Source organism: Aplidium turbinatum, chromosome 11 (assembly GCF_918807975.1).
Source record: "Aplidium turbinatum chromosome 11, kaAplTurb1.1, whole genome shotgun sequence".
In the NCBI taxonomy this organism is placed as follows: domain Eukaryota; kingdom Metazoa; phylum Chordata; class Ascidiacea; order Aplousobranchia; family Polyclinidae; genus Aplidium; species Aplidium turbinatum.
The window spans coordinates 22,995,398-23,022,822 of record NC_137482.1 but is presented as its reverse complement, the minus strand read 5'-3'; the positions used below and the strand labels follow the sequence as shown (position 1 = coordinate 23,022,822).

Below are 27,425 nucleotides of genomic sequence, written 5' to 3'. Positions count from 1 at the left end.
AATCGAAATCGAATCGAATCGAAAATCGAAATTGAACACCCCTACTTACCGCGTCAGGATTCAGGGAGACATTGAAGATGCTGCTGTTGTCCAACACAAAGCCGTCATCTTCAAGAAGATGTTGCATCTCGAGAGCTCTAACTGCAGCCAGAGGTTGAGGATAAAGTGACAAAGGAAGGATTTGCATGATCACCGGAGCATCTGAGGGGTTGCGAAGCGTTATCTGGGACACCTAAAACAGCAGAAAATGACGGCCCATAATTTATCTATGGAAATTCGCTTTTACAAACCGTACAACCACGTCAACCATATACTGCAGAAAAATAAACATTCGTTTAATAAAAGCTTAAAACTTCTAAGATGTAATACAAGAATTGATGAGAACTGACGATGCACTAGCAAGTGCGAAATGTATTTTCTGTTACATCTACTGACTACTGATCCCTGTTACCTTAGCAATTGAGGTTTTAGCTTTTAAAACTTCTAACGTTTAAAGGTACGAGAGAACTGAGATGTATTAAGACATCGTAACATTTCGTCATATCTTTTCGCGGATAAACGTTAAAATATTTGGCAAAAAGACTAAATATCAACTCAACTCACCTTCTTTTTATTCACGAGGGTCAAAGGAAACTCGTGTACCGGCCCCGCGAGCAACGAGGGCCAGTACAGTGACGCTGTAGTAGGAAGATCAACGATCCTTAAGCTTGTGTTGAGCCGGAAGGAAGAATTTATTCTAAAATCAAAAATAAACGTAACTTCCGAACCAACTTTCCATAAGCGTGGGAAAGTATCTTGTGCTAATCTGATAGAGCTCTGGACTTTTACAACATTCCATGCTTCAGTTTGTTTCCGTAATAAAAAAATGATAACTGTAATAAGCAGTGTCGCGGAAAAACAACCATCTGCCGCTATTATTTGGGGGGTAATAAAACACACCACCTTGTCCAAATTGCGAAAAGAAAAAATTGGCGAAGTGTTGATTATTTGAATTTATACTGTTCATGAACTGCACTACCCGGTGGTTACAACAACACAGTTCATCAGTGTAGAAACATCGTTTTTTTCCATCGATTCAACGTCTGCAGACATTGAATTAATGTAAAAATGACACATTTTACTGTCTGATAAGTAGTTAACTCACATCGTAGAGTTGTTGTCTTGCAGGTCCTTCCACAAACCACGATTGGTCTTGTATAGTTTAGTGTCCACCTCCACAGCGTCGAAGGCCAAGTTCATCGTGGTCAACCAATGGTGGCCAACTGTGGGACGGTGAGAGGTTACAAGAACACGGTAGGTAGCATGATAACAATATTAACTTATCAAGCGCTGGTAACATTACATCACGAAACCGTTGAAAATAACAGAGTATTGTAAACGTCACACAGAAACCTGACAAACCAAATCACCAAACCTTACAGAAAATAAATTTTGAAATTCAAACTTTGTGGTTTCAAATATGTCCATGAACTAAGGTTATAAGCTAGGGCAGTCGATTCCAACTTTTCCCCATTCTGCCTCTCCCAGATGCGGATCTAAACTTATTTTTCACCTTCGAAAGCTATCCACGTATTAAAAAAATTGAAAAGTCGCCTTCCCTGAAAGGAAGCACAAGCACCGGAGAGACCTTGCAAGCTACAACAACCAGAAAGGACCGCAGTTTGCAAACGATATATGTGCAACTCAGCAAGATACCATGGTACAGATATTTATATGCAGAGTATCTATACACAAAGGCATTCTAATCTGTTTTGCATATGCGCCTGAACCAAAGTTTTCCATCGCCGAGCAGAACTTCTACTTTAGCTGCTGCGTGCTTTGTTGTTTGAATCGGCCACCGAAAGCAAATATTCTTGTTTGAACTGACAAGTAATGATTAACCTTACCGGTTGTCGAGGTGGGCAGCCCGACATAGCATCGCTCCGACTTGCAAGCTTGCCTGGCATCGAAGTAAACTTTTCCCGCCTTCATTTCTTTCCCAGGCTCAAGATCAACGCCAACGTTTTTGTGCTTTCTAAAATTAATTAGAATTTGCTTTCGAAACTATGTAGAATGGAGAAACTGAATAACCGAAAAATGAACCGAATAATTTTAGGTGTTGCTCAAATACATTGATGACACAAGGATTTTTCTATTTAAAAATAAAAGTGTCATTAATAAATTCTCAAGCGTCACGCTCGGCAAATAATTATTCAGCATTGGTTCACCAAATGTTGGAGAACATATACTGAAAAGCTGTAACTAGTCAAACGTTTTCATACGTTTACTTCTACTGTACAGTAGTTTGATGTACCGTCGTCATATCTTGCCTCAATACAAAACGGGCAATGAAAGGCCTCAATCAACATTATACATTTGTAGGAAGCACACAATGACCTGTAGTAAAACCGCTTGTCTGTGGATGTCAAGCCTTCAATCTTCGCGCTTTGTGCAAAAGAACTTGTGACGCTGAGAGTATGGTGGATGACCATGCCCTGCGTGGATAATGTGGAGAGTGTGACAAATGAAGGTTTAAACTAAAACATGTTAACACGAAACAGCAAGAATGGTCCACATCTATGGAAATAGCTAAGCACTTGACAGTATAGACCCACTCAAAGTGTACAATATGATAGTATCACTCAAAAATACAGAGCGAATGTCAACAGTTGCAATCAATATCTATTCAGTTATAAGCAAAAACTTGAAACTTTCAACCTCTGAGTCAGGGGTCGGGGATTCAAATTTCGTATCCCTACGACCAGGGTTCAGCAATCCTTGCAACAGACATTCCAAATCTTTAAAAATCTCAATAGTTTCAACACAGGATGGCCTCACTAAAACGTCATTGTCCGATCTTTTCAACTAACCAAAACAAAAAATGTTGTTTTTTAAATTTTATTTTTAAATAAGAATGTTGCTATTCTTACAACACTTAGGCATCTTTTACGACTGGTTACGTTTATTTTGGAATTCCAAGGCCCAACAGCCACACAAAAACATCTTCACTGTTCAATCAAAGCCATGACACTGACAATTGCGACAAGCAAAAGCTTTGACCATTTATAGAGATGTACCGATATATCGGTATCGGCATCGGTATCGGTGATATCGGCCATTTTTTGAGTATCGGTATCGGCATCGGTATCGGCAAAATTTGGCCGATACTAAACATGTAAAAAAAGGCGTTTGCTGCGGATTTTTGCAGAAGCAAAGATATTACATAGATTTTTTAAAGTAGTAACTAACACCACATTGATATAGAAAAATAACAACCTGTTCAAATTTTCGATACCTCACACTCCCATGACTTCATGTGCGTACCTCTTGGCATTGTTTGCTTACACTGATTCTTTCACTCAAACAAAACGTTTTGTTTCAGCAGTTTTGCGTTGTTCGATTCTTAAGTTGTGAAGGAGACTCAATTTCTCCAATATTTATCATGCTTTTCTTTGTGTTTCTTTTTATTTCTCAGCAGAGGATAAAACCAGGCCAAGACTACCCAGGTAGCAAAAATGTATACTTTTGCATCGTTTTTACGTTGCTAAACGTTTAAAAAACCATGTAACTTGGTTGTTTTTAGTAAGCTGGTTTTATCAGTTTGTGATTTAATATCCACATTTCGTTGTAATAATCTCACCAAGCTTATACAATGTCATGGCAGAGTAAGTAGGCTTAAAATGATAGCAATGGGACTACCAATCCTCACTAAACAGTAAACTAATCAATAAATGGTCTTGTTGCGCCTAAGATGACAACCTCATTGTGAAGAAAGGAGCGTTCTTCCCGGCTATCAGCACAAGGCTGAGCACTCACTAGTACAGCGAGCTGTTGCGATTCGCTAACCATAACGGTGTAGCTTCCACGCTAGCCATTTAGACCATTAAATCAACTATATGTTTCTCGGCAGCCGTTTTGTAGCAAGAATTGACATCGACAAGAATTGAAATGGCTAGTGTACGCCCGGACAGCAGAATAACTAAGTGTTATGATTTAATTTAGGGTGCTTTAAACAGAACATTTTTGCACGTAAAGCATTAAATTACCACTTTGGGCCCATAATTTGCTTGCAAAGCACTCGCTTACCTTTCTGGGCCCTTTTGCTAGATTATGGGCCCCCAGTCAATTAGAATGGTTTTAGCCAAACATTTTTGCGCGTAAACTATAAAACCAAAATTTCGGGCCCTCCCAACAAACACAGGCTTGGGCCGTCAAGGGTACGCCGTACCCTCCGTACCCTCTCTCATAGGCCTTGGTCATTTTAGGCGCAACAAGACCATTTTGATTAGTTTAGTGAGGATTCGTAGTTTCATTGCTTTCATTTTGAGCATACTTATTCTGCCATGACATTGTTTAAGCTTGGTGAGTTTATTACAACGAAAGGTGGAAATTTAATCAGAAACTGATAGAACCAGCTTACTAAAAACAACCAAGTTACACGGGTTTTTTAAACGTTTAGCAACGTAAAAACGATGCAAAAGTATACATTTTTGCTACCTGGGTAGTCTTGGCCTGGTAAAAGCTTTTCAACCGAACGACAAGCGCCATTAGGTTGCACATTACTTGTCGAATAGTTTTTGTACGACTACACAAATCACTTGGTTTACATTTTACATCTTATTATCAATTATGATAGCCTATTTGGAGAGTTTGCGCAAACACTTTAAATATTAATTTTTCAGAAACCCCAATTATGATGGAATGTTTCTTCCCTTATACCCCAGTCCTCAATTATGGTGGCCTTTTATTACTAAAACCTACTATTATGACACAACAATGCAGTTGAGATTGGATTCTTGAATCTTTAATAAGTTATGCCAATTGAAAGCTTTTTTCAATAGTTTTATGCAAATAAGGTAAAACTTAGCATTTGATATGATTCCTTGCAAATACCAAAATTGCTTCTTTTTGTAACACCAAAGTATCGGCCAAAATATCGGTATCAGTATCGGTATCGGCCTAAAAAAGTGATATCGGTATCGGGATCGGTATCGGCCAAAATATTGGTATCGGTACATCTCTAACCATTTATAAATCCTCTCACCACCCACAGCCAGAGCTGACCGTCAAGCGACATATGTAATATGTTGCATGACCTATAAAGATTAAAGAATACTAAGAGTTCTATCAATTGGTAAGTTTTCAAGGTTGAAGTGAACATTTTACAGGTACGTAAACACGTCTTGGTAGGCTTTCATGCTACAAAGCACGCCAAACTACCATCACCAGGTCGGATCAAACCTAGCGTGCTGTGCAATCATCAAAAACTTTCATATTTGTTGTTTTTGACCAAATTACATTATTTGTGTGACTTAAATAGGAGTTGAACTGGATAATGCTTCGTAATTGCAGAAGGTGTCAATTGGCGTGTCCAACTGAACATAATATACTCTGCAAACTATACGTATACCTCAGGCCATGGTAACTCTGAGGCCTATACTACAGAATAAATTAATGCAGTCTGCTGAATGATTACAGTATGTTGCACTACATTTGGCAACAGCGGCATTCAACCTGCGGTCGTTTGTTTCCACGGTTTTCTATTCCTTTGTGAAAACGACTCACATTCTTGGCTCTCGCTCCACAAACCTCAGCAAATTAACGAGTGTGGAATATTGTAGTGGCAAGGTTTCGCGCCATTTATCAAAAGCTACTTTCTCCTTGGTTGTCAAGCGCATGTCGCATTGATTCACTGGTTTTCGTGCGTTAATCCATATAAGGCATAGAAATGTGTGTAATTATGAAAATGCACCAAGTAGATTAATGCGTTTCAAACGACTGAAAGCAAAATAAACAGTTTTCATGTTTGTTGGAGGCAAACTCTTCTCTCTTCAACTGCATCGTGACGCCAACAATAAAAAAGAAACTTTCTATTTTTACCCCCCTTCCGTTATGCTGCATTACTCATATAGTCGGTGAAAAATCCACAGGTACTAGCTTGCAAACGCGTCATTTCCGCGCTTTCATTGCTTTCTCCTCGTTACCAAGAAATGCAGCAGATGTGGGCTGAAGTGCAAGCAAGCAGTAAACACAGCAACGTGCTCATTTACTAGATGAACTGGGAAATTACAGTTTCCTGCATGTTATTGCTGTCCTTTTATCAATGTGATCAGTGATCACTGATGTTGAAATGTAGCAACCTCAGTAATTATGTTGCAATTGAGATTGCCAAGTATAAGTTTAAAACCGTATCACAATAAAACATCGCTTTTTCTTTGGGTTTAACCAACGCCACCTATGGTATTGGTTTAACTCGGCCGATAACAGTTGTTTTTTACAACATCAATCACACAAGCAAAAAGCTAAATAATAATGTTGTAATACTGTACATATCCAGACAGCAAAATCCGTAATTTTTACTTTGATTCAACGTGTGCAGACGTTAAATCAATGTAAGTTGATGAGTTTTGCTGTTCGGTTATAGCGCTGTACCCACCGCAGACACGCGTTGCTCTCAGCGTTTTACGATAAACACAGCGTTAGCGCAGTCATATAGAGGCGAAACCGAATAGATTAAATATTACCCCAAAATAATTGCTTTTGCCGATATGATGCTTATGTGCAATACGAAAGTTTCACAAAAACGATGTGAGGCAGCTACTTGTAACTCAAACGTAACTAGCCGTTGAAGATACAGTTAATTAAAAAGTGAAACGTTGAAGATTGGTATAAAATCGGTATCTCGGATAACATAGTATTCAAAATTACACACCAGAAAGCAACTCCATTGAAAATCGTTGTAGTTACTACGAGAGTTTGATCAATTACAATTACAGTGCAATTGTGATGTAATTGAACTGAAAATTGAGTCATTGATCCAACACTGGTTACTACAGCGTTTTAATAAAGGCAGATGGCAGTTTACAAAAAGTTAATTGCTGGGAAGTTACTGCGCATCGACTTAGGTTATTGCTTCTCATCGAGGTTTCGTTTCAGAAATAATTTTGAGATAAAATTAGAAAAAAGATTAGTCATTAAACCAGCTAGCTACTCAGCAGAATAGTGAGCTTGATGAACCCCAAATTGTGGGAATAAACACTTGTCATTAAGTTTGTCTTGCATTGCGGTTCTCAAAAATGAGTTTTATCATATGCGGCTGCGGCATGAAACAAGCTTGGTTGGACTTGCTGTATCGGAAGATAAAGCCGACAGATCTACAAGCGTGGGTATTACAAAACGACACTCACTGACAATCACATGAATGGTATTCTGGCGTTTATGTTAACTGCCGCTGAATATGTGTTGATAGAAATCCCGGGCTTTTCTTATTTCAAAAGTTATAAATTGTCAAAGCGTCTTCATTCTTCAAAAACTTATTTTTGTCAGACGCTGACTATAAATAAAGGTCAATCGATATAAGTGTATTTGTGCTCAATGAGACTTGAAAATCTGCTTTTCCTTTCTATTCTTGGAATTGCCGGCTAACGCCATAGCATCACCAATACGCAATGACATTTGTGCCGCATCTGTGGAAGGCATGCAGAGGGCGTGTATGCAAATTAGTGTCACAAGTCCACAAGAGCCGCTTACGTCACTATCAGGGAAACGTGATAACGATCTAAAGGTCTTTTTAACATTGAATCAACGTCTGCAGACGTTGATTCAATGTAAAAAACGATTGATTTGTTATCTGGATCCGTTTCAACGTCATTTCCATTGATCTGCGTTACAACCAGAAGAGCTCCGAATAGAGCAATTTTATTGATCAATCTTCATAAAATTTGAGGTTATTTTGCACCCAATGGGTGTGAAATAAATTTAATTATTATTATTATATTTAAAAAATTGAAAGATATTTGATGGATCTGCTTTGTTACATCACAACAATATAATACGACAACCAAATTTATCGCTACTTGACATACAACCGACAATCATTTTTAAAATATAACATTTCAACCCAATGTCAACTAATTAAAATCTCAACCCAAACCTTCAATTTAACTCAAATGCCACAAAAAGAGACACTACACAGGAAGGAAATAATGGACAATAGAAACACAGCAAAGAGCAATACACCACGCAAGTGATAGTTCACAAAATTGCGTGTGTCTTTAGGTCTTGTAGGTAACCGGTGACAAAGGGAAATCAAGAGTTTAACACTTTCATGAAACACCACATGGCATGTAGCACAAAACAGTAACTGCACATGACTTTGAAAAGCACTGAGTCATGAACAGAATGCTCAGTCATGTACCATGGCAACGAATACTATCACTATGCCTGAACCTTCAGTAATCATAATGCACATGAGTGGAAAAATAGCAATCATATGTGATTGCCTTACCTCGACAGTGTAATGAAAAACAACATAAAGGTGTCTCTTAACGCCTCTTCAGTAAAGGATGGATTCAAAAGTCAATATCTGATTCATTTGTTTTGTTTAACTGGTTGTCACCAATAAATTGTGTGTGTTTGCGTAGTGCATATCAGTCAACGAGTCAGTTCTTTTTACATTAATTCAACCTTTGCAGATGTTGAAGCTATGTAAAAGAAAATACTGATTTGATGACTGGGATGTTGTTTAGCAGCAAGTTCAACTCACCGGAAAAGATGGACGGAATTTGATTTTGGAAGGTTTTATTGTGAAGGAGCCGACAGCAACGATGCCTCTCAATGGAATTTTGAGGGTCTGAAAAAGACAATGGGTCAAGGACAAGTCAAAAACCAATATCAAAGAATCAATCGTGTTATCAGTGTGACTTCCCAGACAGCAAAATATGTAATTTTTACATTGATTCAACGTCTGCATGCGAAATTTTGCTGTCAGGATGGTTTTGGCGATGATCAACATAAAATATCAAGGTGCAATTATGACAGGCTTGTACGCCCTCGACCCAAAACGGGGGTACCTATCTTGCTTTGAGTGTTTGATGAAGTGGTGCCACGTGGAAACAGGTCACAAGCAGTAAGGAGAATTTCATTTAAACGCCTTCAAGACAAAACAACAGCACTTCCAAAATATTTCTTAAATGAACAACAAATACGATGATAGCTACTTCTAATGCATGCAAGTTACTTTTCCCAACTTCTCTACATACACATCTCACTGTTAGCGTTCATGCGAGGACCATCATCCTCGAAGACGAGGGATAGCCATCACAGCTTTCGAATTATTCTGAAAGCTTGAATATCTATGTAATTCACATTAAACTAAATCATAACATAACAACTATCGGGTTGAGCAAAATGTGTCTCAAGTGGAAGGTGTGTGATTTGAAACAAAGAAAATAACAATCAATACAAGTAAACAACCACTGAAGTCACCTCAAATTCTGTATAAACGTCTATTGAACCACTGATGGTCGTCTCACTGTTAGGTGCGGTCAGAACTATTTCAACAACCAGGCACGACTGAGGAGGAAGAAAGATCTGGAAGCAGAAGGAAAACACGATTACCTGGAAGCATTCAAAAGCCAAAATTTCTTCATGTTGCAGTTTATGAAAATAGGGTTAAATATTTTACAACATTTACAAGTGGTACCTTTGTTTAAAATCCACATGAAGAAACCAACTCGCCACCGGAGCAAGTGCTGAGTCATGAGGTAAAATCTTACTTACATTGTGACGTTGTGACCTCACAATTGTGTCAATCTCTTTGTCTTCTTTGGTCAGGGAGACGAGATTCATCGCCACCCCATTCAAAGTGGTGTTGCAATCAAATAGCTTCACCTGAAAGTAAAGTGAACACTTTGATAAAAATGTTCTTTCTTAGATGGGCGCACGGAATGCAACATACTTAAAGCATTTGAAATTAAGCCAGCATGAAAATGGACACGTTTTGTTTACTACTAAAGTACACCAAAACAATGTTTAATGTTATTAAATGTCACGTAGAATTAACGTAAGATTTTATAACTCAACAGAATTTTCAAACGTTAGTCGGTTTAATGGAGATATATTTGTTGATTGTAAATATCAATCCACAAATTGCTTGTTGGAAAGATCATCTGAAAACGTGTCTGTTTAAAATTTAATTGAATCAAATTTTAAGTTACTGTAAAGCTGTGCATCAAAAAGTTGAACATTTCAACGACCGTGTAGACACCTACAAGTGAATGTGAACTTTGCTAGTGGCTTCTCAAACGTCAATTCAAATGAAGGCGTCTACACGGCCGATTAATACGCCAAACCTTTGCGGCACAACTCACCGGTAATGGATTATGGTTATAGATGGTCAATAGCATCTGTCGTTTGTCCAACGTGCCCAATATGCCAAAATCTATGTCGGCGGCGTTCACTTTCTGGATTTTGTACTGCACAAAAATAAATATGATCAACTGTCAAAGAACAAACCTCACACAGTCGACCAGCCGCAAACACAAGCAGCAAAACTAGAATCGAAAGCGGTTAAAGGAAAAAAAAATTACTGCAGAACTGAGTGCCTTCGTTAATTACACTGAGAAAAAGCACAGGTTAACTTCGCTCAGATGCTCCACAAAATAAGTTCGTGTGATAGAGCTTTCATCAATAACTTAACACTTGTTAAGATAATATATTCTTAACTGACAGTTGCAACTTGCAGTCAGCAACATCGTTTGACATAATTATGCAAACAGTAGTTGTTGAACCTAAGAACCAATTTAAAGTCATCATCCCACTGTGTGCTTACCGACAGCAATCCAGTATATACATGTAATGGCATGGAAAAAGTTGATGCATTGGTGTGTAGTACAAGATGATGAACGGTGTCTACTGCGTCAATCTTTCTGCCATTCTCCGCGTGAAAAGCAGAAGTCGCGCATTCAACCATGAAACACGTGACAGTGTCTTGCGTGGGTATGATACAAGGAGAGGTAAAATTGACAATCTGCAAATAAAACCAGTTCAAAGTTCAACTATTCACTACAAAACGGAGGTAGCTTTGCCTGAATCATAATTGGTTAAGCTGCATGGTAAAGCCGGTGGATCTTGTGGTCAGGGTTAACAACGTGGTAGCATTGAAATAGAAATATTGTTCACGCTTAAAGGGTTGAGAAAGAAGTTCATGGCGAAACTAAGCTCACGAAAAACTGTAAAAGTGAAGACAAATAGAACAGAAAAAGAGTTAAAGGCTATCGTCAAAACGAACACAATCGAACATCCGGGAGAGTGAAGATCGATGAAGTGAAAGAGAAGTTAAACCAAGGCACTGGAAGCATTGAGCTAAAAAGGGAAGAGCAAGCAGCATGGTCCTTGTCGCTAACACTACCAAGAGTGAATGAATGAGGAGGAAGTTGTGGAGTGACGTCAGAAGTTGATACCTGGATGTGAGTGGAGACTAAAAAATGGAAGCTGCGAGATGACGGCATGGAAAAAGATAACAAGAGAAGAAATAAACAAAGAGAAAGAACAAAGAAGAAAAGAAGAAACAAAGAAGAGTGAAAGGAAACCATCGAGAGGAGATGACTTGCACTGACCATGTTCTTGGAGGAAGGAAAGGATCACTGTGATGTGCAATGGAAGAAATTAATTGAAAAGATAAGATGGAAAAAGTGCATTGATATTAAATGAATTGAAACCAAAGTAGGAGTAATAGACCAAAATGAAAAGAATGACACAGACAAGAAAAGATTGGCAAACTTTTGTTCAAGCAAAACCAGTTGAGTCAGATCAGCCAGCACACAATAAATGCAGAACACATCTGTTGCGAAGGTTATACGCAACAAATCGTATTCAATTTCAAACTATTTTATGATATGTTGCAAGCGAAACTTTCGTAACAAATTGAATACATGCAAGTACCATACACAACAACATATTGTGACATGCTGTAGTGAAAACCACTATCTCTGCGTATAATAATAAAGCGCTTTGTAATACAGGCAGCTTTGCTCATTTTGCTCAACACAAACGTGATATCGTTTAAGAATTACCTTAAAAAACTTTTCGGCATTGTCAGAAAGTTTAAGTTTGTGCAAAATCATTGGAAACGTGAAAGTGTTTGTCAAAGAAATGTTGTGCAGCGGTGCAACGGAGTCGCGTTCCTCATCAACCACTCGGAAATACGTCATCTCTTCGTCATAACCGAGGTTTCTATAAAACAAAAACGTGAGAAATAGAATTAAGATGCAAGCCAAGAAAAAAATAAAGATAAAAACATGATTCGATAGTGAGTACATTGCAGTTGAACATTCTATAAAGAGTTGGTCAACATTGCACCAACGAAATGTTAAGCTTCTGCAATTAATGGGTCAATCAAAACAAACAACACTTCAAAACCTGGTCAACACTATTGCCGCGGAGACTGCTTTGCCATCCTAAAACGAGGGGGCTCTGAACATTTGACTTGTGGAAAGATATTACCCAACTAAAATATCGCTCTTTCATCTCATTTTACTGAAGGTGTTTTTTAATTTGATTTAATATTTCCAATTGCAGGGTTGGAGATTGAAATGTTTCATTTCTAACCGTTCAAGCGTGTTCGTCTGGTTGTTGAAAAAGCTATTCATTCCATTCCGGGCTGTAGTAGTTAGACTAAGGTCACATAATACACAATACAAATACAATAAGATTCTTACAAATCATTTCTCCTACTTCAAACTCTCAGAGACTGGGAGCGATGTAAGGTTTGCTAGAGCATTTACTTCATATTATCGATTTGATGGAAAAGTAAATATTATACATAGGAGGAACAATTCGTTAATATTTTACAATCAGTCGCTCCATATTTAGCAAAAATTGATTTTGGACAGAACATGTTAATAAGAAAAAATATAAAAACGTGCCGAGAATAATTTTCCATGTAGATGCTTACTGTTAGCCTGATGGCAATATCGCATAAAGCAACGTTGCTGAGAAGTTACATTGGTGCAATCTCAAAAGATAAAAGAACAAGCTTACCCATCTAAAACAGTGGCTTGATACGGTATAGAAAGCTTTGAATAAGACTTTTCTTTTGTTTTAATAACAATTTGTCCGCTCCACTGCTTTACATCCTTCGATCTTGTCACTGTTATCAAAATAGTTATGATGAGCGTATTTTGTATAGATAAACAAAACCTGCCTTGCCTGCAATGAACAGCTCCGCCCCATTTATAAAATCTTTACTATAACAAAACTGCACGGGAGAGAACTCGGTCGTGCGAGGGAATCCATGGAAAGAACGTTTAAGTTTTTCTTCTACCACAAACAAGGTCAAGTTTATTTTGGTGCAATACATACATATCAATTTAGGAAAGTAGCAAACTATACCGTTTCAAAAGCATATTTTTTTGAAACGCATGATGTTTACAAGCAATCGTTTTCATCCAACAAATCCAGACATGACGAAAAGTGTACGGATATTAAGACCAAGTTGACAGGATTTTCAAAGGATAATAGTTACCAACATCTGAACGCCGAACGAGCAAATTACCATCAAAGGACACATTTGCCACCCGAGTATATAAAGCTTCAGATGGTTTCAGTCTGGTTGGTTTAAACTCAATCTCTATGGCAGGGTTGGAAGGTAGACTTGATACGGAAGATACTTGAACTTCTTTAGATCCAAAGTTTAATAAAAATAAATTAAGAACTTTTGGTTTATCTGAAAACACATGAGGAAAGATTTACAGATTTGTTGTAAAGAGTGTTTACAACGGTTGCCAAACATTTTTCATCTTTTTATCGCATGTGAGGTTTGCATTTTAACAAGTCTTTCGAAGAAACCAATGAAATAATAAAAGTGAGTGAAGATGCAGCAGTATTTGTTGAATCGCGGTTTTAAAGCATTGTTTTCCATATTAAAAGTCAATAAAAGTTAATTTGAAAATTTAAAAGTTCCGAATTAACTTGGATAAATCAACAAAACAAGTAAATCGAGTAATAGTTGTAGGCTTCACAAAATTCATTGTCTTATTTTGATTGAAACTTTATCGAGGAAATATAAAATAACAATGTTTTCATATACAAAAACAGATACACGTCTGTTCAAAAGTGCAAATGAAACAGATTTGATAGTATTCCGAACTGAACTGTTCTTATCACAATATTGCAAAGGCAAGAAAAGAAGATGTCACAGTTTAACAGTGATCTGAAAATTGAAACGCAAATAGGCTACTACTAGAGCATGACGTAGCCTACTACGTCATGGAGCCTATCAGAGAAATACCGGCGATGTTCGTTGCTTTGAATCTAAATAAACAGATCAAGCAGCTCTCTTGGCAGCAAAACGCGTTTTAATGCATAATTAACGTTTCCAAACGTTTAGCAAATAGAAAAAGAGCTGATTCTCGAACGTGATATGCGAGATCATATTTTGTGGTCATTGATGCTCTGATGAATAATTCAGCCCATCGGTATACACGACAGTTACTGTAATTGTAAGTTTTTGACTATTTTATATCAATATTTTATGTTTAATGACGTTGAAATATGGCAATACACTAAAAATATACGATTTTGCTTGCCTTTAATCAATAAACCATGACATACCTTTAGAGCGCAAAGTGCCGAAATCCAGCATTTCTAATGAGGAATATATTCCTGGAACTGAATAATAACAAAACAAATTATTAAGACAAAAATAAAACAGAATTCTTTCAATTGTAAAACCTGACACAACGATCAAATTTTAATTTTGCAAGAGGTTTATGATGATTAGTATAATGTAGATGTCCAAACTCACATGTTTGTTTGGCTCTGTGTGACCGGAATGGCCCGTTTCGGTGAGTCCGATTCGGTGAGTCCGTTTCGGTGAGTCCGATTAGTCCGTTTCGGTGAGTCCGATCCCTATTCGGTGATTTTTTAATTTTTTTTTTAAATTATCGGGTACCGTAGCCTAATTATCATTGCCGTTTTAGGATTAGGGATTAGGGGTAGGGGTTAGAGGTTAGGAACTCACCGAATCGGACTCACCGAATAGTAGCAGACCCCTGTGTGACACCCAAACATTAATTGACCAAGTGTTTGCTACTAAGAGCAACACGAGTTTTTGTCAAAGAGGTTTGCCAAGCTTGGTGGGTGGCATCTCCGCTCGTTGGTGTTTAGCAGACACAGGTTCAAACCCCTGCTTCTACCAGGTATGTAGCGCGAATGATATCACACGCAAACAAAACACAAAAACGCATTAAAAATCGGCCATCAAAAATAATTTTAAAACCAATTACAACAGGTGAAATAGCTACTACCGTAAGTGCTGGCACACAAAAACAGGAGAACATTTGTTGTCGTAGCAATAAAGTACAATCGGCATTTCGCTTGTTGCTGCTGCCATCCTGTGGGTACAATTACCTGATGACACTTCCACCTCCATGGGAAGTATTAAATACTTTGTGTGATCAGTGTGATTTGTTTTTATTCGAATAAACGCCGTGTGGTTGTCAGCGACCTGGCCTAGAAAGCTGGCCTGCATTAAATCTCTTGACTCGTATGGAGGAATTTCCTAAAACAAAAATAATTTCATCAAGAGGATGACAAACATTTTATGCCAACGATTCAAAGTGACGGCCCTTCCTATTGACTATCTCGGTCAAGCGCCAACTAAGATATCTTGCCAGCATTTTATAAATGCATAGCGTGCATAAAGAGATCATAACATAAACCAAACAATACATGACTGAAGGAGAACAAGGAAAATATAATATCATTAAAAACACACTAGTGTCATAGGCAACAACGATGCAAAAGTTCTCCAACCCGAAACAAAGAGGATAACACAAAGCTGGTGTTACGGAAATTTGTTGATGACACAAAGCCATGTGACAATGACTTGTTGCTTTCATAAAATTTATTTCGCCTCAAGAGATGTTGCAACATACAGATATCTGTACAAACGACAAAAAATTGTGTTTATATAAAAATGCGTGTATTGAAGCGGTCGCCTTCGGAGAAAATGTTTCTACCCCGCTGGTGAGGGAAGGGTTGCAGAAGGATGATTGAAACCCCCTGTACGCTTACATGGAATCGCAATTAGGTATCTTAGCCAAGGACTTTGAAACAATAAAAAATCAACACGAGATTTTAACTATACAATTTCAAATTGTCAAATCTTTCTGAGGCGACAAATCAGTCGTTTTTACATTGATTCAACGCCTACAGACATTAAATCAATGTAAAAAAACTGGGTGGGTTTTCTGATATAGTATACCCACAATATAATTTGACGGCACGAGCAGCTAGCCTCCGCTATGGGCTTTACTAAAACACAATCACATCTGCTTTTCTTCGCGGTGACGCATACCACAAAGCGCCTCGAGGCATCACTTTCAAAACAACGCCTGTGTTGAGCAGAAAGGGTGGAACCTCACTTCAAGAAGTTTTGTGTTGCTATTTTCTGTGTTTGTTAGTTTGTTGCTAACATTCCAAAGAGTACCGCAGCCAGGAAAGGTCGCCGTTTTAACAAACAAAAAACAACTCTTGATAGCTGGGAAAAAAGACCGTACAGTTTATTACTATGCTTGGTTATTTTAACGTGATGGCCAATGCGGAAGGCTCAATAAAAGTTACACTCGTAGCAACTACAAATCATGATCAAAAATTATCGTAGCAAGGCAGCAAATTGTAGCAAAACAGTAGACTTGCAAAGAAGGCAATGATTATATCGATCAAATTGTGTATAAACTGCGATGAATATCTACCACCGCTTTGCTTGGAAATTCAAATCATGACAAGACGTGAAACACAAATCAAGCTGAAATAACTTTGTTACACTAAAAAAATACTCCTGTTTTCTGTGGTCACCGTGTAAATAAAAAGGAATGTCCAAATATGGAAAGTTGCAGAAAAGCAAAATCACAAACTATTAATACTTAGGCATAGACAAAAACAAATTAAGTGTTCTGACAATCGACATATCGAAAATCATGAAAAGTAGAATTCCTGTAAACAATCAATCTAGCTAACGTTGATTTAACGTTTGCAGATTGCAAGAAATCATCGATTTACTAAAAAATAGAAAAAAAAATGATTGAAGATAGAAAAAGGGACTAACTACCCAATACATTCGCTATTCAATACGAGTTTATAGCATTAACAGTCCATTTATTCAATAAACCATATTGTGATCAATCCAAATGAGGCTAAAATTTTCGATCTGGAATATGTGTTAAAACGATACCAAGAAAAATGAGAACGGTGCTATCAAAAATAATAATACAAGAAAACGAAGCATGAAATAAAACCTTATGTCTCGGGAATTGATGATTGGGATAAGTTGATTATATCAAATACATTCTGCTATTTCTTTTTTTACAGGCGATTGCAACATTACAAAATCAGAAATTATCCAAAGTTGAGCTACGGTAGCTACAAACTTTCTTGTGGTCACAGCAGTCATCAATCCATGAGGTGATGCTTCCAATGCAAGAAATGACGAATGCGGAAAAAAAAAAGAAACTTTGCAAAAGAAACTTTTAGAGAAAAACAAAAAGACCGCAATGGCTTCAAGCATTAAAATTACAGCAAAAAACTGTACTGATCTTACTAGATCCATGAAGTAAATAGAAAATCAATGTAAATGTCAATCAAAGTCAATGTTGTGGATCCTAACGCTACACCATTCAATCATAAGGGACAACGTTTATGGAAGTGATGGTGTGTATTAATGCTGTGTTGAAGGAAAACAAATAATACATATACAATTTCTCAACTAACACAAGTCTTCTGAGTGAAAGAATAAAAGCTCACTAAAATGTGGATGCCAAACAGCACAACCAGTGAAAATGTTTAGTCAAAATGCTAACTCGGTGAAATAGATTTCAAAATATCGCCTGCCAGTGAGTTTGCAATTTTCTTTCCCACTCTCAAAGCATTTGTTGGAAGATTACATCAACTGGTAGAAACGACAAAGCCAACCAAACAAATCTTTACATTAATCATTGATGACCAATTAGATATTCTTAACTTGTGAAATTAAATCGGAAATGCGTAGTACTTTACACGTCTTTTTGTGCAAGCAGCCAAATCGCAGTCGAAAAGGTGTTAGTTCGATTCTATGCAAATGCACACACTCCGCTGCTGAAAGTTTACTGCATCTGGTTCATTTCAAGTTAGGGTGAGTGTTTGGTGTGTTGATGACACACTGAACCTCCCAAGCGAGGTAACAGTAGCACACCGAAAGTAAGCACGGAAATCAAAACATCAGCAAAATCAATACACGAGAGCGGGTTGGCACGCAATTACAGGACAGCCATTGTTGTATGTTGTAGCTGCCGCGAAAAACTAAATGAAAGGATGCACGGACCAACACAAACCGTCTTTCGATGGAACAATACCCAAGCATAGGTTGCCAGTGGCACAATAATACAACCGTGTAAGATGTAAGCAATTCACGTCGCTAAAACGCCGGCTAATGACATTAAACTAGTTTAAGCTGAAAAAAAAGCTTTCGAAACGCTTCGTTGGACAACACAATACTTTGTACATAACTTTCAGTCCCACCTTGTTTCAATGACAAGAACGCCACTACCGCCATTCAAGCCTGAACGCTGGAGAAACTAGAGGTGAAGCCAAGCGAAACAATAACAATGGGCTGTGATCAGACTCTCCCAAACAGCAAGTTAGCCGTTTATTACATTTTTTACATTACAATGTTTAAAACGACTGATTTGCTATCTGGAGCTGAGCGTTATAGCTTATGAACCCAGCTGTTTGATGTTGGCCCTATGCCCAATATGACGACAACGGATTTACTATTGGCATCAGTAACCATAACAACAACAATACCTTCCTTATTCAAAATGGTACTTGTGTTCTTACAACTATCACAACATTCATCTGATAGGAAAGGATAATTGCATAGAAATGTAAAAGTAGTATTTGAAAGATCGCTTCATGTGTTGTCCTAGTAGCTAAGTGAAACAATAAAAGAGTTTCTTAAAAACAACAAAAACAATCTAACCATTCAAGCATACCCATATTTTTTTACTTCCTTTATGTGAGCCAGTCGGCAGTTGAAGGTGTAGATAGCCACTCGATGTGTACATTTCTAATACCTGTGCAAACAATTCGTCAACGACGATGGCCAAAGAACGGTTTAATATCGTCAACAGAGAAATGACTCTTCCACATGATGTAAGAAATACGATTGAGCTATTCTATGCCACTCAGAGCTGGCATCACAAGCCAGCAAATTAGGTTTTCTACACTGATTCAACGTTTACATGTGTTGAAAATCGTTCCTTTAGTACATTAACTCAACGTCTGCAAACGTTGAATCAATACAGAATGAAACTATTCACCAGGCATCTGATCACAAAATACGTTTTTGGTTACTTCTGTTGAAGATGATAACCAGCTTATTTCCGACGCTCGTCAATCAGCAGGACTGACTTTATACCAGGGGGCTAAAACAAGTACAAACTACCTGTGCAGTAGCAAATGACACACCACGTCAACTCAGTGTTGAAAAGACTATTCGCTAGAGCTCTGTGAGGGCTACACTTCTGCTGTATTTCTTCTATTGAAAGCATAACATGAAGACTGCCACAGAAGCAACCCGAGGGGAATATGAGTTTGCATTTTCAATAACATTTTGTTGGAATTGTCGGATTGAAAATAGCAAATTTTCAAGCAGGCTACCACCTACCACGCGAGGTTGACAGTGCCAACAGAACTCCTGTGCATGAGATCCTGGTTCACGAGCATAGAGAATTAGAGAATAAACGTAAATCACATCTTGAAGAATTCTGGTAACATTGTGTTTGAAACAAAACACCCGAGTACTCTGCGCACCATTATTGTGCCCTCAGTTGAATTTAATAGGCTATGCTTTATAGGAACAAATTAAACTTTAGCACTGCTGAAATAGCCGAGAAGTTCTCTTGTGTTTCATTGCAGTTGACAGCCTAAACCTTGTAGGAGTTTGCATCCAAACATACCCATGTATTTTGCGTTGCAGTACAAGCTTATCAGTAGAGTAGTAGATCAAAACAATCTTGAGTAAAAAAATTCATAAAATGCAAAAGTTCAGGACATCGTTCAAACGTTCACCAACCTGCAGTGGTGTGCCTGTGGGATTGTGCATGCTGATTAATGGCGAAAACGAACTGTTCAGCGAAACTTTCGCCCCTAAGTATGGACGTAGCCCATAAGGACTAGGTATTCCAACCCCAAAAACCTGCAAAAAAATAGCATAACGATGCCAATGTCATAATAACACATCATAACCTTACCGGCTAACAAAATCCCTCCTTGCAAAAGGCGTATTTCGTTAACTAGGCATGTTGTAATTGTATGGAATTTTATTCAACAAAGCGCCATGAATTGTAGCGCCGCCATATCATCATGATATCGTATTGATCAGTTACTACTTGATCTACTATTGATCAATAACCAATCATAAGGAAAGATTTAAATCAGTTGATTGCAGTCATTAAGAAATTAAGAACGTTTTGCCGTCAACAGCTTGGTCTAGCGGTTTGACAGTTAGGGAAGTAGTTATTTCGATGAAGCAGGTTCGATTCCCACCACTGCCTATACTTCTTTTTCGTCTGTAACTACCAAACAAACTTCAAAGCAAGAATTCTGACTTGAGTTCTGAAAGGGTCACAATAATAATTGCAGTCAGCTGGTTCATAGGAAAAAAAATTCTTAATGTTAAAGTGTCTACAGGTCACAACACCCCATCTGCTGCAGCGACGTACAGAATACAAATACGCCCACGGTACTCTGCATAAACGTTAACGTATGCTACAATATTCGTGTTATCACGTGGCTTAAGCGACACTGAAAATTTGAATGCAAAACAAATTTAACTACTATCTTTGTGACCATTATTTTCAAAGCAATACGCTTATTATTGAGACGTTCTAATTGAATGAACACACAAATGATACCGATATCTTTTGGTGGTTATGCTCAACACACTTTACATCAACAAGCGTTTTTTGTTTGATTAAAGTTATTTCTTTGTTGCACTATTTGGTTGAATATTGTGAGTGACTCATGTTGGATCACAAAAAAAACTCTCGTTTTCTGCTCGCCATGTATTGAGTCATGTCAACAGACAGTCAAACCAGTACACGATAAACCGCCAGCCACATAAGGGCTATGCATACAAAGTAGATTGACCGTGATGCTAAACCTTTAAAGTGTATGCAACAAATGTTACAACGGGCCCATTAGCAAAATCCGTTTTGGTGTTTGATGGTATTAAAAAAAACGTAAATGTTGATAAAGAAACGCTTCAGCGATCATAAGTGCCGGGAACACAAAGCAATAGAACTGAATCGCAAATACAAAACACAACAGGTAGATTTCATTACTGTCTTGGGAAAATTTATGTCACTTAAAAACGTAAACAAATGTCGCATCTACGTGATACAAGCGGGTGTCATCAAAAACCTTCACGCTTGGTTTGCTAAGAAGGAATAGAAGATAACACGAGGGTATGAAATTGAGAACATCCCTAGCTAGCAAAGTCTGTTGAAAACAGATTTTACTTGCTGGGGAGGGATTTAATTTCACCCTAACACTCACCTGATAAGAAAAAGTTCCTATTACAGTGTTTATAAATAAAGTGTTTTCGACATTACCAACAGCTCGCGCTAAAAAAACCACCTCAAAGGATGTGTTACTATTCGGAGGTATAACCTGCAATAAAAAAATACTTTTTTATCGTTCAGAATAAAATATTACATTGTTAAACTTTGTCGTGGACCTTGTCAATTTCCTTTTCCCGTTCTTAACAGCAGCAGCCTTTAAAAAGAATTGATTTTGTTAGGTTTGCACAATCATGCTGTGTCAGTGTACTGTGCACAATTGCGCATATAGATAATCGCGGTGTTTTCTGTTCAGCAAAGTGCCCATAAATCCACAATGACGCGCTTTAAATCAGGAAGTTTCACTTTTAAATTGAGTGATGGGCAATTTATAAACCAGGAAACGCTTGTCCGCCGGCCAGAGGTGTTTTGCTTCAGTGCAGAATCCCACACCGTTTGCATTGGCAATTCATACACGGGATGATGTTAAAAGCGTTAGAATTCTTTGCTGGTCTTCTGATAATGCTATTAACTTCATGTTTGTTTGTGCTGCTCCACTACAAGAAACAGAAACACGTGTCCTTTCTTGAACGTTTTAAAAATTAAATTAAAAGTTTTCCTCGGTAGCAGCAGGAAACACGTTTTGTATGTTGACATCAATCCGCGGTTTGAAAATGTCTAATCACTTCAGCACCCTATTCTAATGAGAAAATCAGTCCTTTTTTAAGTCGATCCAACATCTGCAGACGTTATGCAAAGCTATAACAGGGGGAGCTTATTAAATAGGTAGGTAAAGGGGTTTATTTGGAAAGAATTTTCAAATTCAACTCTGATTTTCATATATAACTGAATTTTCTGAAGCAACGATGACAACAACACAGTGTTGTCAGTAAATCCGTTCAGAAAAAGTGTTTGCGGCTGTTTTGCAAAATGCTGGCGAGTTTTATTTATGTAGTATTAAAATTTGACTTTTAAGTGCCAAAAACGAAACTGACGTAAAAAGTATAATACAAGTACACTGCACAGCGTAGTAAATTTCCCGTAAAGTAACTTTCAAGTTTAGTGGGTTTGGGTAGTAGAAATTAAAATATATATTACAGTACCAGAGGTCTTAGAATATCCTGCTGTTGTGTCCGAAAGTTAAAAGCAAAAGTTGAATAGAATACATCCACGCCGTTAAAACTATTAAGTGCTCTTTATGATTGTGTTATATAAAAGATATAAGAGCTAGGAACTGCAAGCAAGCTTTTGGCTCGCTAGTCGCTACCATGATAGAATGTCTAATTGTCTATTAGTTAGATATCTGAGCCCAAGAAATAACAACCGCGTAAAAAGTAGGCTATTCTGACCGAAAATATAATTCGTGTATTAGCTTTGAGAAGTCCATAACCCATTTGATCATTTTGTGTTCCGCCGTGTTGACAGCGGTAGTCAAAGTATTTAATTTCAAACTTAACAAAATAGTCATCGCGCCTGAACACGATTTTGTTCGGAAACCATAATTGATATTTTCTATACAAAAGATTTAGATCTTGTTACAACTCGTGTGTTTGCAGGCTCAATGCAACTCCAATGCGGTGTCAAGCAGGAAACTTAGCCAAAAATAATCCGCATACAAGTAAATCCTCCGCATATTATTGCAATGAAATCAAAACAAGTAAAAATACATATTGCAAGCGGACAATAAGCACAAGCTACACAGCTAAGTCAAATTAGAAAGGAAATGCTGATAGACTGAGGATGAAAAATAAATCTTTGATTGTGGTTCTAATCCATGAACATTGGACAAAAATAATACGAAGTGGCGAAGAAACTTTCGCAAAACTAACTAGGCTTTAGAATAAAAGCAACAAGCTTACCTTCTTATCAAAAAACGATGAATGAAAATGCAGCGTTTTCGCTGATATTGATGTTAATCTTAATGATTTAGTTTTGCTTGGATTATAAATGTATACAATTTTATTCTCGGGCATTCCAAGTGGTCTGCAAAACAAAAAGCGTCAGGTTGGTTGTGCACTGTGCAGTAACGTGGATGGGAAAGCCAAAACCTACTTGGTTGTAAGAAGCCACTCATTGGAAAATGTAATATGTTGAATGGGATCATACAACGCAAACCAACGAAAAGACGACAAAAATGAAATATTTTGACAACATTAAGCAAAACTGAATACTGAAAAGTTTGGGTGTTCATCAGGACAATTATCGTTTCTAGCACTAGTTGCTACGTTCATCTGATGAAATTGAAAGTAAAATTAACAACAAACAAGATGGTTTATTGCTTCACTGACGTTTCGCGCACCATGACAATGCGCATCCTCAAAGCGAATAACATACAAAATAAAATTTCACCAGGTTATATACTGCAGTGCGAATGTGCGATTGAAGGCAAGAAAAAATAAAACACGCAATATTTTAAAAAATTGGCCAATGATGTGTGAGCGGTTACTTTCCACGTTAAATTACGTAAAAACTTCCAACAATAAACATAAAAATTCGAAGCAGTGACGACCAACAGAAAAAAAGGTGCGATTGAAGGCAAGAGAACATTAAGCAAACTGCCGAATTGAAAATAAAAAGTAAGCAGGAATTATTAATAAAGCTCATGATACGCTCAATTTCGATTTTAACGCCATTTCCCATTGTGATTCAACATCTTGAAAGGTTAAATAAATGTAATTGCTTTGATAACTACGTTGATCCAAGAGCTTTACGACGTCGCATGTCAATACACAAAGCAAACTTGCGTAACCTTACTTAAAACTACAGACTCTTGAGTAAAAGTAAGTGATCAGTCAATGCGGTTGAAAGATGTTTCTAGGGTGACCTGTATACGCGTTGTCGTTTCAAAGCATACATTAAATAAACAACTTTATTGAGAAAACTGAAGTGTTTTATTCAATAACGAGGTCCTTGTACAGTCGTAGAGTTTCTTCGCCATTCAAAATAGTTTGGTCTTAATCTTATGTACACCAAGTAGGTAGGTATCGGCTGCCCCACCTTCGAAACAATCAGAGCTGATGACAGAAGAAGTAACGAATATGCAGATGACTATCGCATTTATTGTCTGGAGATATCGTAGCAACAGATATTCACCAGATAAAACATTTTTGGCGGGAAACTGTGTCAGAGAAATATTTTCAATGCTAAAGCCAAAGAAAAAGAATTAAAGCAGTTGCTTTGGATTGTAAGAATTCAATCTTATGAGCAACTTTGTTGTGTCAACCAGTCACGACCAAGCGGGTGCCGACTGCGAGAAACATGTTACTTTTCTTTCAAGTGAAAAGCAAAGTTTAAAAACTGGCTATATTTCATAAATATTGACGCTATTTTATCACTGGAGTACGAAAAATTCTCAACGTCACCGGTGAAAGCCTAATGAGAAATTTTCAAAAATAATAGATAGACTTAAGTACAAAAAACACTTGACCAAACACAAAAGTTTAAAAAAAATAATATAGAACAACACAGACATGCTCTCTGTAAACTTCTAAAGGTGGATACAGACAATAGATTTGACGTTGAAGCTTGACAAAAAAATAATTATGACTTCTCTGTCTAAATAAAACACGGTTCATCCTAACAATACGCATGACATTATTTTGGGCAAACCGACGACATGATGAATACGAAGGTAAAATGGAATTTTAAGGAGAAAATATAATCGCTGTAAGGAAGGAATCGGCCACCCCCCACTAGTGGGGACAAAATATAATTTTGGATGGTGGTAATGACCACAATAAACACAACGACAGGCTATTTTCCATGCAACAATTCCATCAAATTCACAATCTTATAAGAAATCAAACGTTCATCTGTTGATATAATTTGGAGACGCGCTAACAAAAGAAAATCTAATCCAAGAGAAAATCTACATTGCGGAAAGCAAAAAAAAAACGGTTAGAGTTGTTTTCAGAAATGTTTGTAACGTAGCCTCAGCATTGCAAAATGGACATCGAAAAATAAGCTGTGCAATTTAAGGCACGCTACAAAAAAGTGGTTGCAAGCTGTCTGCATTTGACCCTCCACTGTCCAAAACGAATCAAGCACAAACTCCCCAATAAGAAATCAAAAAGAATGAAGGAAAAATGAAGGAAAATTGCATGAAGGTGTTTGTAAGAATTCAAGTTCGATTGTGCAAGCAGATTAAGATCAAACTGACGATTGTATAATGACAGAGCGTCTGCTAACACACAATACCGTAAACTGCAGTATATTTGGCAGGTCAGGTTAACAGTCAGACCTTGGTGAACAAAACCAGTCACTGTATTGCTTTGCTTTGTTTCACATTGGCAACTGTTTACATGTACGTCAAGGCCAGAACGGTGCGATCGATTATTATCGTTGCTGTTGGAAAGCACAGAGGAGGTTTGAGGTTAAGCAAATGTAAGCAAAAGGTTAAAGAGAAAAAACAACAGTCCCAAGAACAAATACCCGGCAAAAGCCTAGTAAACATTTCTCATAAATGTATTGGTTCTAAAATAAGCACACTCCTGTTTTTGTTGTTCAATCGCAAGCAAACGACATTTGTTTTCTTGAAAAAATTAAATACACTTCATTATTTCACGCCACTCAGGCATCATGACAAAATGATCAATCGATGATTATTATCATTGCAAATGATTGGAACCAAAAATGCTTTTGCTAGCGCTACATCCAAGCACGGTGTTAAAGCAGTGCTTTTTGTTTTTTATTAATTGATTTATTGGGTGGTACGGTACCAACAGCTTTGTAAATCAAAAAAAAAAACAGCCAGATCAAGTGACGACCGTTCATCTCTCCATGTGCACTTGTGCAGCCTTGTTCAGCTCTCTCCATGTGCAGCTAAGCCACCAACCCCGTTCAGTGAATGCCATGGCTTGCAGGCAACAACAGCATGAGTTTGACTGTCAAACTGTAATCACTGCCTGGTTTGTTTTTTTTTCGGTCATTTATCGATCATTGACCGATTTTTTAGCAAAATGTCTGAAAATAATATAGTCAATTAGGTCAAAATGTTCAAAAATGCGTTATTTTTGAACGTGTGTCAGTGTGCAATAAAAGTTGTCTGCGGCCGGGTGTTACAAGGTTGAGTTTCGCTGATGAACGTTGAAGAAACGTTTGTCTGTTCAATTACTTCAAACTTTTCTCAGATAAAACACGACAACGTTTCTCAGCAAAACTTAATATTGTAGCTAGTCAGGAAGTGCAAATTTTGGTTTGTATCAGCTAGGAAAGGAAATATTTTCATCAGAATGACCGAAATAAATAAAAAATGACCGAATTTTTCCAAGTAATTTCGGACAAATGACCGAAAAGTCTCAGCGAAAAAAAAACAGAACCAGGCGTTATGAAATAAAATGCAAAGAATGCAATTGCTGTCTTAGCGCGAGAGGTTCACTTCTAGTCTACAGTACAAACCAATAGTTTTGTCGATTCCTAAACTAAATGTTGCAGTACAAATTAAGAAATAGGTGAAATAACATCTATGAACTATCATAATTGATTTTGTTAAAGTACTCACTGCGTATCAAAATCGAGATATGGCGGTTCAAATCGGATGACATCCGCTTGTGTAGAAACGATCTGACTGCAAAAACAATAAGGAAAATGTAACACAACGAATTTTGGAACACATGGAAAGGCCAACGATTGTGAAATTCCATAATTGAACACAAGGTAGGTTGGTAGCTCGTACAGCTTATCTCAAGATAACGAGAAATCAACTACTGCATAGCATACCCTTCACTAACCCAAAGTTAACCTTTCACTTGATAATATCTACAATATAGTAATATCTACTACGCCACGCGGCTGTTGTTGCGTGACTTCTACACGAAAACAATGCTGATCGTGTAGAAAGTTACATTTTTTACGTTATGGAATATTACCTTGGGTCAATCTGAACTGTTCCTGAAACAATTTCAGCATTAATCTGAAAAGTAGAAATATGGATAAATACTGCATATATTATAACTAATAAGTGACATTATGTAATTGGCGATGTATCAATAAACTATGAAAGTCAATGAGCAAGATAGACCACTTACAGACCACTTACAGATTGTTTATTGCAAAAATTGATTGTTC

At 37.4% G+C, this 27,425-nt stretch overlaps 1 protein-coding gene across 4 annotated transcripts in view; it reads right to left on the bottom strand.

Annotated features, from left to right (window-relative positions):
• The window catches only part of LOC145779576 (transmembrane protein 131-like), a 46,896-nt gene that overhangs the window by 15,783 nt on the left and 3,688 nt on the right, over positions 1 to 27,425 (bottom strand). Inside the window, exons 3-23 of one of the 4 annotated variants that reach the window (XM_082591196.1) lie at positions 27,227 to 27,270; positions 26,860 to 26,925; positions 23,219 to 23,342; positions 21,358 to 21,471; positions 19,874 to 19,996; positions 18,792 to 18,872; positions 15,172 to 15,322; positions 14,374 to 14,430; positions 13,286 to 13,486; positions 12,802 to 12,910; positions 11,835 to 11,994; positions 10,592 to 10,789; positions 10,131 to 10,235; positions 9,541 to 9,651; positions 9,247 to 9,351; positions 8,525 to 8,611; positions 2,377 to 2,474; positions 1,887 to 2,014; positions 1,145 to 1,262; positions 604 to 736; positions 50 to 232 (exon numbers count right to left, since the gene is read on the bottom strand). In XM_082591196.1, the coding sequence (XP_082447322.1) occupies positions 50 to 232; positions 604 to 736; positions 1,145 to 1,262; positions 1,887 to 2,014; positions 2,377 to 2,474; positions 8,525 to 8,611; positions 9,247 to 9,351; positions 9,541 to 9,651; positions 10,131 to 10,235; positions 10,592 to 10,789; positions 11,835 to 11,994; positions 12,802 to 12,910; positions 13,286 to 13,486; positions 14,374 to 14,430; positions 15,172 to 15,322; positions 18,792 to 18,872; positions 19,874 to 19,996; positions 21,358 to 21,471; positions 23,219 to 23,342; positions 26,860 to 26,925; positions 27,227 to 27,270 (2,496 nt within the window). The remainder of the gene's footprint in view (positions 1 to 49; positions 233 to 603; positions 737 to 1,144; positions 1,263 to 1,886; positions 2,015 to 2,376; positions 2,475 to 8,524; positions 8,612 to 9,246; positions 9,352 to 9,540; positions 9,652 to 10,130; positions 10,236 to 10,591; positions 10,790 to 11,834; positions 11,995 to 12,801; positions 12,911 to 13,285; positions 13,487 to 14,373; positions 14,431 to 15,171; positions 15,323 to 18,791; positions 18,873 to 19,873; positions 19,997 to 21,357; positions 21,472 to 23,218; positions 23,343 to 26,859; positions 26,926 to 27,226; positions 27,271 to 27,425) is intronic. The other 3 variants (XM_082591197.1, XM_082591198.1, XM_082591199.1) reach the window with 3 other exon arrangements.